General features: G+C 41.7%; 1 protein-coding gene across 2 annotated transcripts; it reads left to right on the top strand.

Annotated features, from left to right (window-relative positions):
• Positions 1-317: 317 nt before the first annotated feature.
• hopx (HOP homeobox) lies at positions 318-7,306 on the top strand. Of its 2 annotated transcripts, none has more exons than XM_073042602.1 (3): positions 318-663; positions 993-1,175; positions 6,744-7,306. In XM_073042602.1, exons 2-3 carry the CDS (start codon positions 1,017-1,019, stop codon positions 6,819-6,821), a joined length of 237 nt encoding a protein of 78 aa, XP_072898703.1. In that variant the 5' UTR covers positions 318-663; positions 993-1,016; the 3' UTR covers positions 6,822-7,306. The 2 variants fall into 2 exon arrangements, with proteins under 2 accessions (XP_072898703.1, XP_072898702.1); XM_073042601.1 differs by having other exon boundaries at positions 990-1,175.
• Positions 7,307-11,651: the final 4,345 nt, after the last annotated feature.

Raw genomic sequence — 11,651 nt, 5'->3', positions numbered from 1 at the left:
ACTCAGCGCCCAGGCAGGATCTGCGGAGTGAAAAACAGTTCTCTTTGTATCGATGTAGCCAGAGTGTTTCCATCAGTTTCTAAATTTACTTCAAATGTCATAATCTGGTGGCAGTGAATGGCGATTAGAATTGAAGCGGATATTTAAATGAAGTAAGTCAATGGAATTTTCGTTCTGTCGTTCAGCAATTGAAATGAAGCAGTAACACTGGCAACCGTGTCAACACTTCAAACGTGCTTCATTGGTTGTAAAGTGGTTCAGAACGTCCTGAACCAATGAAAGGCGCTATTGAAATACGAGTCTTTATCAAATTACAGCGTTATTGTTTGCCTCCAATGGTAGAATAATGTTCAACTGAACTGACACTTGTTCTGTGTCATTTGTTTTGGGCCTGTCTCAAATTCTCATGAACATCATCTCCGAAATTCACTACTTTCACTCGGTATCTGTTTTCGCATCGTAGCTTTGCTGGGAAACATTCAGTGTGCATGGTAACAAGAGAGATCTGGGAATAACTTCGGGAAACTCGTGGACTCCAATTCTTGGCTCCTGGTTTGCATCAGTCCTAGCAACCTCCAAAGAAGGCGGGTTGTTTCGGTGTGATACGTGAACAAGGGTCATTACTTACCCTGGTTTCCGTGAGGTGTATAAACAGCAGTAAAGGTGACGTATGCGCGCGCGCTCTCTCTTTCGCACACAGTGCGGGCTTACAAATCACCAGACTGTGTAATCGCAGAATTAAACGGCCGATCTTGATGTTTGGAAAATTACAGCAAGCCCGTAACAGAGTTTGCCGCGTTAAATGTGGAGCTGTGTCTGCAATGTCTTTCAAGGCAAAGACAATTTCGCCCGTGGAGGATAATCGTTACCACACAGGCTCTGTAGTCAGAAACAGGCGGTGTCTTTTTTTTAAAGGGGGCGGCATTATGTTTCAGAATCGTTAAATAAGCCTCATCACACCCTCACCTCCTGTTGGTGCATCTCTCCAGTAGGTAACCGTGTTGGAACCCAGCGCAATGCAGAGTGGAGCAGCTGGTAGGTCCGACACTCTGGCAACTTTGACAGAAGAGCAGATTCAGCAGCTAGAAAATAATTTTGCCCAAATGAAGCAGCCGAACGGCTCGTCGCTGATTCTGATCGCAGCCGAGTGTGGACTCTCGGAGGAGTTGACAGCGGTAAGTGAAACCACCATGCACACTTACAGCAGAGCGGCAGCTCCAGAGCCTTGCATTTTTCAATCGACTGTGATCCGGTCTTCCACAACTGGGCTGCCCTCGGCTTCCTATTAAATGCCACCCCGGATTTAGAATATTCGTCCGTAATCTCCAGCCCTTGCAAAATATTTTCTTGGCCCCGATTTTCGTTCATAATACTTTGTAGCTGTCCCATTATCGCTGGAAATGTCTATTCCTTCTGCTTTAATGTCTTGCTTTATGCCGCTGCAGTTTATTTGTCGGGTTTGGATTGCAATACTCCCACAAAGCGCCCTGTGTTGTTATGCCCCGTTGAAGATACTGTGTAAATTGTGTTATTGAAAGGGTTCAAGTATGTTTTGGGACTTTCAAGATTAAGATAGTATCTACTTCCAGTTTTTTTTAAAATGACAACTAATCCTTGGTCTTCAGGATATAAAGTTAATTGAATCTCATTTTCATGGGAATTAGTGTGCAATCTCCTAGAAAACAAAAAAAAGTCTTGTGAAAAGTCCATTGTATAAAATGATGTAATGTGGACAAGACCAAGGTTGGGGAACTTTATGATGAAACTTCCTGGGATGATATTTGCCTGACTCCCAGGTTTGGTTAACAAGTGTGCAAATTCTAATTGCTATCAACTAGCTAAACCCCTGGTACAATCTTTACACCTGTAGGTTGGTATTTTTAAACATCATGTGGGATATCAGCTTCAAATGTGGACAATTCCCAATTCCCCCCCCCCCTCTCTCCACCCAAAAAAAAATCCAAATATGCTGCTTAACCTGCTGAGTTCCTCCTGCAGGTTGTTCCGGATTCCAGCAACTGTAGGCACTTGTTTGGCCAAGATATCTCACCTTTGGCCCACAAAACTGGAAAATAACACTTTCTAAAACATTCTTAATACTTATTCACAGTTTTTAGCCCATTACCTTCCAAAAGGGCTGGTATGATTGATTTTGGGCCCCCTTTTCTCACTGATGGGAAATTCCTTAGCACAAACAATAAGATCTGATGCTGTCTGCAGAATATTGATTTAACCATCAATGAATACCAAATATTTTCAAATATGTAAAGAGAGGTGAAAGTGGATATCAGACCACTGGAAAAGAATGCTGGAGAGGTAGTAATGGTGGTGGTGGTGGGGGGGGGGGAGAAACAAAGAAATGATAGATGAGCACAATAAGTATTTTGTTCTCTTCACTGTGGAAGATGCCGAAAATATGCCAGAAATTTGAGGGTCAGGGGCCAAAAGTGATTGTAATTGCTATTACTAAGGAGAAGGTGCTTGGGATGCTGAAAGGTCTGAAGGTAGATAAGTCATTGGGATCAGATGGACTTGCACCCCAGGGTTCTGAAAAGGGGTAGCTGAAGAAATTGTGGAGGCATTGGTAATCTTTCAAGAATCACTGGATTCTGGAATGGTTCTGGAAGACTGGAAAATTGCAAATGTCACTCCACTCTTCAAGAAGGGAGGGAGGTAACTGGGACACCATGGAGGTTCTGGTACAGGCAAACAGGCAGCAGGCATGATAAATTTTAGAAGCGTGGTTCTCTTCTGATAACATAGTAAACAAACATATCAAAATAGACAACATCTATGAACTCCTAAGAGCTAAAAAAACATGATTCAAAAGAATTTAAAGATGATCTGAAGGGGTAGCCAATCAGGACCAGGGCAAGTGATCGAAGGCCTATATAAATGCATGCCCTCCTAGAGAGAAACAGCAACAACTGCACACTGAGGATGTCACCTTGACTGGTGATGCAAGCTAATTTCCAAGCTCAATGGATATTCTTTACTTGGATTTTCAAGAGGCCTTTGGCAAGGTGCTGCCCATGAGGCTGCTAAGCAAGATGTGTGCCTGGGGTATTACAGAAAAATACCAGCATGGATAGAAGATTGTCTGACTGGCAGGAAGCAAAGAGTGGGAATAAAGGGGGCCTTTTCTGCTTGGCTCCTCGTGACACCTGGTGCTCCACAGGGGTCAGTGGTGAGACTGCTTCTCTTCGCATCATATATCAATGATCTGAATGACGGAATTGATGGTTTTGTGGCCAAGTTTTCAGACGATACGAAGACAGCTGGAGGGGCAGGTAGTGTTGAGGATGCAGGGAGTCTGCAGGAGGACTTGGACATATTAGGAAGATGGGCAAAGAAGTGGAAAATGGAATATAGTGTAGGGAAGTGTATGGTCATACACTTTGGGAATAAAGGTGAAGACTTTTCCTAAATGGGAGAAAATACAGCAATTGTGCAGTCCTTGTGCAGGATTCCCTAAAGATTAACACAGGTGGTAAAGAAGGCAAATGCAATGATGGCATTCATTTTGAGAAGACTAGAATATAGAAGCAATGATGTAATGTTGAGGCTTTCAAAGACCACACTTTGAGTATTATAAGCATCTTGGGCCCTTTATCTGAAAGGATGTGCTAGTAATAATATAACTTTATTTACGTAGCACCTTCCATGCATTAAGATATAGGCTCAAAGTGCTTTACAGATTGTAAAGATAAATCAATATAGTCATAAAAATAAGAGACAAAATTAAAAATCATAAGTAGAGTCAAACATTATATAGAATAAAATGTAATCGATTATACCAAATTATATGAATGTGATCAACATCAATAGGCATTAATTAATCCTATAAGTAGACTAAATATTTGGTGGAAAAATAGGTTTTTATAAGTCTTTTGAAACATTCCACAGTACTAACCTGGTATATTTCAGTTGGGTGAGTATTCCAGATTTTTGGTGCATAAGAGCAAAAGACAACATCACCAGTTCTTGTATGCTTGGCTCAAGGAACACTAAGATTATGATTGGGGCTGTAAGAGGATAGGCATTCCAAAATATAGGGAGGAGCTAGATCATTCAAAGCCTTGTATACAATTAAGAGTATTTGCAAATTGATCCTAAAGTACATAAGCAGCCAGTGTCATGATGCCAAAACCAGTGGAAGGTCCTCAGTTCTTCTTTGTTTGGTTAAGATTCTTGCTGTTGCATTTTGAACAAGCTCAACCAATTCATATCTATCTTAGGAACCTGATAGGAGCCCGTCTAATCAACTAAAAACTAAAATGTGAATCAATTTTTCTGCATCTTGAGATGGCATTAGAGAGGGGTCAGAGAAATTTCACTAGAATGATCATAGGAAAGAAAGGATTAATGTATCAGCAGCTTTTAATGTCTCTGAGCCTGTACCTGCTGAAGTTTCGAAGAATAAGGGGGCATCTCATTGAAACTTGTTGAATATTGATAGGACCATATAGAGTGGATGTGGGGAGTGTGCTTCCTATAATGGCATAGTTTGTTTGATGCGCAGAACAAAGTGTTCGCGAGGAAGGCACCTTCCTGCCCCCCCCCCCGCCCCCCCCAGGGGAGCAGACATTCCATTTGGCTGAGATGAGAAAGACCCTGGCCAGGATTAACCCACATAAATTGCGGGGCTTGAAAATATACTAAATCGGGTTCTGAAAGACTGCAAGCCCAGCTGATGGAGGTGCTGACAGATATATTCAACATCTCTCCGGAACAATCCATTGTCCCCTGGGTTTTCAAGGTGGCAACCATCATTCCAGTGCCAAAGAAAGTGACAGTAACTTGCCTAAGTGGCCATTGTCCATTGGCATTGACATCAGACATTATGAAATATTTTGAGCGGCTGGTCATGGAGCACATTAAAGCCTTTCTCCTGGCTACATTGGACCCTTTCCAGCTTTCTTGTCGCTCTAATTGATCCAATGATGATGCAATAACTTCTGCCCTCCACTCTGTCCTGTCCCATCTGGAAAATGGGATCTCGTTTGCCAGACTGCTGCTTATAGACTTCAGTTCAACGTTCAACACCATGATACCTCAGAAACTGGTGGGGAAACTGTGCTCACTGGGTCTCAACACCTCCCTCTGAAGTTGGATACTCAGCTACTTAACAGTAAGGCCACAGCCTGACCATGTGGGTAGCAATGTCTCTTGTCCCATTGCGCTGAGTGTGGTCACTCCCCAAGGCTGTGTGTTCAGCCCATTGCTGTTCACACTCGACGCTTGACTGTGTTGATGGATCCAGCTCAAATTTGCGAATGACAAAACAGTGGTTGGCCTTATCAGGAACCATGATGAGACAGAGAATAGAGAGGAAGTGAAGTGGCCAATGGATTGGTGTGAGAAGACCAACCTAACCTTGAATGCGGAGAAGACAAAGGAAATAATTGTGGACTTCCGGAAGGTGCAGACAATCTATCCCCCTTTGCGAAAACATGGCCTATCCATAGAGAGAGTTAAGTGCACCAAGTTACTGGGAACTCACATGACAGATAACCTCACTTGGTCCCTTACTAGCACCTCCCTAAACAAGAAGGCACAGTAGTACCTCCAGTCCCTAAGAAGATTGAGGCAAGCAAGCCTCCCCTCCCCCCCCCCCCCCCCCCATCTTAACAGTGTTTTACAAGAACACTATTGAAAGCATCCTGACATGTTGCATCTCCATCTGGTATGGGAGCAATCAAGCATCAGATCAGAAGTCCCTACAAAGGACTGTGAGAAGAGCTGAGAGGATCATCCTGGTACCCTTACATCCATTGGGACATTTATCAGGAGCACTGCATACACAGGGCCCATAGCATTATGAAGACTCCCACCCATCCATACACACCCTCTTTGACTTTCTACCATCAGGCAGGAGATTACGATGCATAAAAACCAGAACGGTCGGGATGAGAAACAGCTTCTTCCTCCAGGCCATTAAACTTCACCTGACTCTAGGACCAGAGGGCACCGGCTCAGAATGGAAAGCGGTCCCTTTAGATTGAAGAGAGGACAAATTTCTTTAGCCATAGGGTGGTGAATCTGTGGAATACATTCCCACAGATGCCTATGCAAGCCAAATCATAGGCTATATTTAAAGCCGAGACTGATTAGTTCTTGATTAGTAAGGGCATCAAAGGTTATGGCGAGAAGGCAGGAGGTTGGAGTTGAGAGGGGTAATAAATCAGATGAGAATGGCTGAGCCGGTTTGATGGGTCAAATGGCCTAATTCTGCTTCTTTGTCTTGTAGTCCAAAAGACTCACAGTAGTAACCTTATCCACCTTTTGGGTTAGAAAGGTGGAGTGAATAGCAGCTGTAGTAGATGTTCAAACATGACTGGATTTTCTAAAATTTTAGGAGTGTCTCTGGGTGAGATACAAGAACTGCTGAGTTTAAGGTTTACTACAATTACCAAATGATGTGTCCAGCTACATAATTCTACTGTGTTACTTCCTGTTAAACGCTATGAGCCCACAACTTCAGCCAATGTTATGCCCCATTTAATGATACAAGTATGAGAATCTTAGTCTAAATTTGAAAAATATACAGTTTATTCTTCTACAGTAAATTGATATGCTTAACCTATTTGGCATGCAAGGAATTTTGATCACAGATCGGATTGGTTTGCATTTAATTTAGATATTATGTTGCACAATACAAATATTAAGTTCATAGTTCTGCAAAGTATTAATCGATCATTAACTGACAACCGTATACTTTCCACTATTTTTCAATCTCTCAGCAATGGTTCAAGCAGCGCATGGCAAAGTGGAGACAATCAGAAGGCTTCCCTGCAGAAAGTGGATCTGTCAAAGATTAAAGAAATCTGAATATGACCAGAAGCATCAAAGGGAATCATTCCACATTGCAGCGAACTACTCCACCCTTCACCGCCTCCGCTCAGCACAAAGAGTCCCCTGGATTAGGGTGTGAGCAGAATGCTGTCTTTAACTGACTTTGGTATATTTGTGGAATTTGAATTCATATTTTGCCTAGTCTGAGTCTCATTCTCTTAGAAGTGCTCATTTATAATATACTAATTATAGTTTATGTAATATTGTTTAGCTAAATAAGTTTGTGAGGTTTAAGTGCAATTACATCATAATTGTGAAGATATTATATAATATAATTTGAAGTTGAGTACTGGAAGCTATTCATTGTCTAAATAAAACTATCTTTGACCAGTCACAGGTTGCTGACACAACCTGCAACCAGCTTCTTGTGGGTGGTGGAATTTTTGAGAATTGCCTTGAAGACATGAGGCATTTGTGAATTTCACAGTTCAGAGTAAAAAGTTCAAACACAGCTGTGCACGAAAGCTTCATCAATTTATTGTTGGTCTCTCAGAGGATTATTACTGCTGAAGACTGATGTATGAAGCGTAGAAAACATACAGCATAATACAGGCCCTTCGGCCCACAAAGCTGTACTGCATATGTCCCTACCTTAGAACTACCTAGGCTAACCCATTGCACTCTATTCTTCTAAGCTGCATGTAGCCATTCAGGAGTCTCTTAAAAGACCCTATCGTTTCCACCTCCACCACCGCAGCCAGCAGCCCATTCCACGCACTCACCACTCTCTGCGTTTTTAAAAAAAAACTTACCCCTGACATCTCCTTCGTACCTACTTCCAAGCACCTTAAAACTATGTCCTCTTGTGCTAACCACTTCAGCTCTGGGGAAAAGCCGCTCATTATCTTGTACACCTCTATCAAATCACCTCTCATCTTCCATTGTTCCAAGGAGAAAAGGCCAAGTTCACTCAACCTATTCTCATAAGGCATGCTCCCCAATCCAGGCAACATCCTTGTAAATCTTCTCTGCACCTTTTCTATGGCTTTCACGTCCTTCCTATAGTGAGATGACCAGAATTGAGCACAGTACTCTAAGTGGGGTCTTACTAGGGTCCTATATAGCTGCAACATTACCTCTGGGCTCTTAAACTCAGTCCCAAGATTGATGAAGGCCAATGCACCGTATGTCTTCTTAACCACAGAGTCAACCTGCATAGCAGCTTTGAGTGTCCTATGGATTCAGACCCCAATATCCCTCTGATCCTCCACACTGCCAGGAGTCTTGCCATTAATGCTATATTCTGCCACCATATTTGACTTGCCAGAATGAACCACCTCACATTTATCTGGGCGAGCTCCATCTGCCACTTCTCAGCCCAGTTTTGCATCCTATCAATGTCCTGCTGTAACCTCTGAGAGCCCCCCACACTATCCACAACACCTCCAACTTTGTATCATCAGCAAATTTACTAACCCATACCTCCACTTCCTCATCCAGGTCATTTATAAAAATCACAAGGAGTAGAGTCCCAGAACAGATCCCTGAGGCACACCACTGGTCACTGGCCTCCATATAGAATATGACCCGTCTACAACCGCTTTTTGCTTTCTGTTGGCAAGCCAGTTCTAGCTCCACAAAGCAATGTCCCCTTGGATCTCATGCCTCCTTACTTTCTCAATAAGCCTTGCATGAGGTATCTTATCAAATGCCTTGCTGAAATCCATATACACTACATCTACTGCTCTACCATCATCAATGTGCTTAGTCACATTCTCAAAAAATTCAATCAGACTCATAAGGCACAACCTGCCTTTGACAAAGCCATGCTGACTGTTCATATTATGCCTCTCCAAATGTTCATAAATCCTGCCTCTCAGGATCTTCTCTATTAACTTACCAACCACTGAAATAAGACTCACTGGCCTATAACTTCCTGGGCTATCTCTACTCCCTTTCTTGCATGAGGAAATAACATCCGCAACCCTCCAATCCTCCGGAACCTCTCCCATCCTCATTGATGTTGCAAAGATCATTGTCAGAGGCTCTGCAATCTCCTCCCTCGCTTCCCACAGTAGCCTGGGGTACATCCTGTCTGGTCCTGGTGACTTATCCAACTTGATGCTTTCCAAAAGCTTTAGCACATCAATATCTACATTCTCAAGCTTTTCAGTCCACTGCAAGTCATCCCTACAATCGCCAAGATCCTTTTCTGTAATGAATACTGAAGCAAAGTATTAATTTTCATTAAGTACCTCCACTATTTCTTCCAGTTCCATACACACTTTTACATTATCACACTTGATTGGTCCTATTCTCTCATGTCTTATCCTCTTGCTCTTCACATACGTGTAGAATGTCTTGAGTTTTCCTTAATACTGTCTGCCAAGGCTTTCTCATGGCCCCTTCTGGCTCTCCTAATTTCATTCTTAAGCTCCTTCCTGCTCGCCTTATAATTTTCTAGATTCATATCATTACCTGGTTTTTTGAACCTTTCATACACTCTTCTTCTTTACTAGATTTACAACAGCTTTTGTGCACCACGGATCTTTGTACACTACCATCCTTTCCATGTCTCATTGGAACATACCTACTCAGAACCCCATGCAAATATCCCCTGAACATTTGCCACATTTCTTCCATACGTTTCTCGGAGAACATCTGTTTCCAATTTATGCTTCCAAGTTCCTGCCTGATAGCCTCATTGTTCCCCTTACTCCAATTAAATGTTCCCCTAACTTGTCTGTTCCTATCCCTCTCCAATGCTATGGTAAAGGAGATAAAATTGTGATCACTATCTCCAAAATGCTCTCCAACTGAGAGACCTGACACCTGACCAGGTTCATTTCCCAGTACCAGATCAAGTACAGCCTCTCCTCTTGTAGGCTTATCTACATGTTGTGTCAATACCCTGTATGTTATCGCTGTCTTTCATATCTTGTAATCAAGCTTCTGGAGTTGATCCAGCAGATGGGTATGTCAGTAAGGGTCTTGCTGCTGGGATTTGTTGCTTTCCACGATGGTTGGATTCGACTATCGAAATGTGGAGACATTGTGGAACTTCCTTCTAGCACCTGCTCCACATTGGAGCTTAATTCTTCATGGTCGTCATAGCAGATCCAAAAGAAGTGAGAATTAGTGTATGTGTGCAGGTGGTGGGGAGAGGGAGGTATGGAAATCTCCTATGTCTGGTGTTTCAGAAGCCATTGACAATGCTCTGCATTGTGGATAACTGGATAAAACCAAGAGTTACAATAGCTACACTTTAAAATCCCGTCCAAGTTTCTACTGCAAGCACGCAGACCAAATATGTCTAGATTTGGGCTGTAGGATGGCACGAAATTTGGTAAGATTTCAAATCTGGAGCATGAGAAATTCTTTGGGAACTGGAGATGTGATTTGTTTCCAGGAATAGGCTTTACAGGTAGCATTCAAAATAAGGTTGATTAAAATGAAAAGGAATTGAATAAATATTTAGATTAAGTGGTGCATGATAATAACTGAAGTGGAGACCAGGTGGGTAATTGAGATTATAATAACTAGCTGGTTATTTTATTGGGTAGAAAGTAAGAATGAGTGTTTGTGCTAATGACCTGTTTGTGTACTGAAATGAGCTCAACATGAGTGTGTTCAGATGTAGGTTACTCCTTGATTGTTCAACTTGTGTTTGGAAATTCCGGCTGATGGTGGAAATGGAACTAATATTCAATCCATGTTGCCTTGTTTGCAAATGTCCCTGATCCTGTTGGCTTTTTCTAGAACTGACAGAACGTGAGACATCTTTTCTTCGTAGTTGAGGGACAGCTTTTATCATTAATGTCCAGGTGAAACCACATCCACTATTAAAGAAGCTAAAGACTTTAGAAGCAACAGGAATATTACATCTAGAGAAAAATGTATAGCAATTTCTTTTCTTTTCAAATCTTTTTATTATTATTATTATTATCCAAAATGCAAGAGTACATTGAAGTAAGTAACACTTACAATGTCTCAAAAGAGAAAAGAAACAATATTAAGGATTGAAAAATACGGTGACACAAAAAAAGAGAAGAAGAGAAAAAAACCCTATTAAAGCAAGAAAAAGGTGAGAAAAAAAAGAACCCATTGGGTGTTCAACCCCGGAGTCATGCGTCATACAAAAAGCTTCTAAAGATAAACATCAAACTGCCAGATGAATAGCAATTTCATAATTTTTTTTCAGTTTTGGGAACCCATAATTGGAGTACTTCTGAAATATACACACTGTAACATAAAACACAGTAGCTAACTTTGCACATGAAAATATGACAGCTGTTAAATTGTTATTATATAGGAAGTAGGCATTTATCTCAAAAGGACTAAAAAGGAATGCTTTGTAATTGACAGAATACTGCCCCCTCTTGAAGTGATCGTGCATTGCAGCTTCCAGTAACATGGATCATGCCCTCTTGGTTTACGACCACTGTGGCATGGGCATGATCCCAGGTTTCTGCCTGTAAGCACTGGAGCAATTGTTGGGAAAGAGATGCATGAAATTCCATTTACAAAGGGGAGATAATTTGTTACAAAATCCCCTTTCACTACACAATTCCTGATGTTATAACTCCATAATAATCCTCTTAAAAGTGGAGTTATCACTGATCATGTTAAATATTTTGAGAGCTCGATTAGTGAGAAGCTAGCAATCAATTTGCTGAAGAGAGGTTGTCTACCATTTCCTTGTGGGTCTTAAGCAGAAGAACTAAGATGAGTGCTGGGGTGGGAGGAAACTTTGGTTACTCTGTTCAGCAGCATGGGTAATTTGCCTTTCATTTTCATTTTTTATTATTAACATGGGGATAGGCAAATATTGCTCTTGTGATATTTGTCTTCTGAAA

This window comes from Hemitrygon akajei, chromosome 4 (genome assembly GCF_048418815.1).
Source record: "Hemitrygon akajei chromosome 4, sHemAka1.3, whole genome shotgun sequence".
NCBI classification, from domain to species: Eukaryota; Metazoa; Chordata; class Chondrichthyes; order Myliobatiformes; family Dasyatidae; genus Hemitrygon; species Hemitrygon akajei.
The sequence above is the reverse complement of the archived record's forward strand: the minus strand, read 5'-3'. Positions and strand labels throughout refer to the sequence as shown.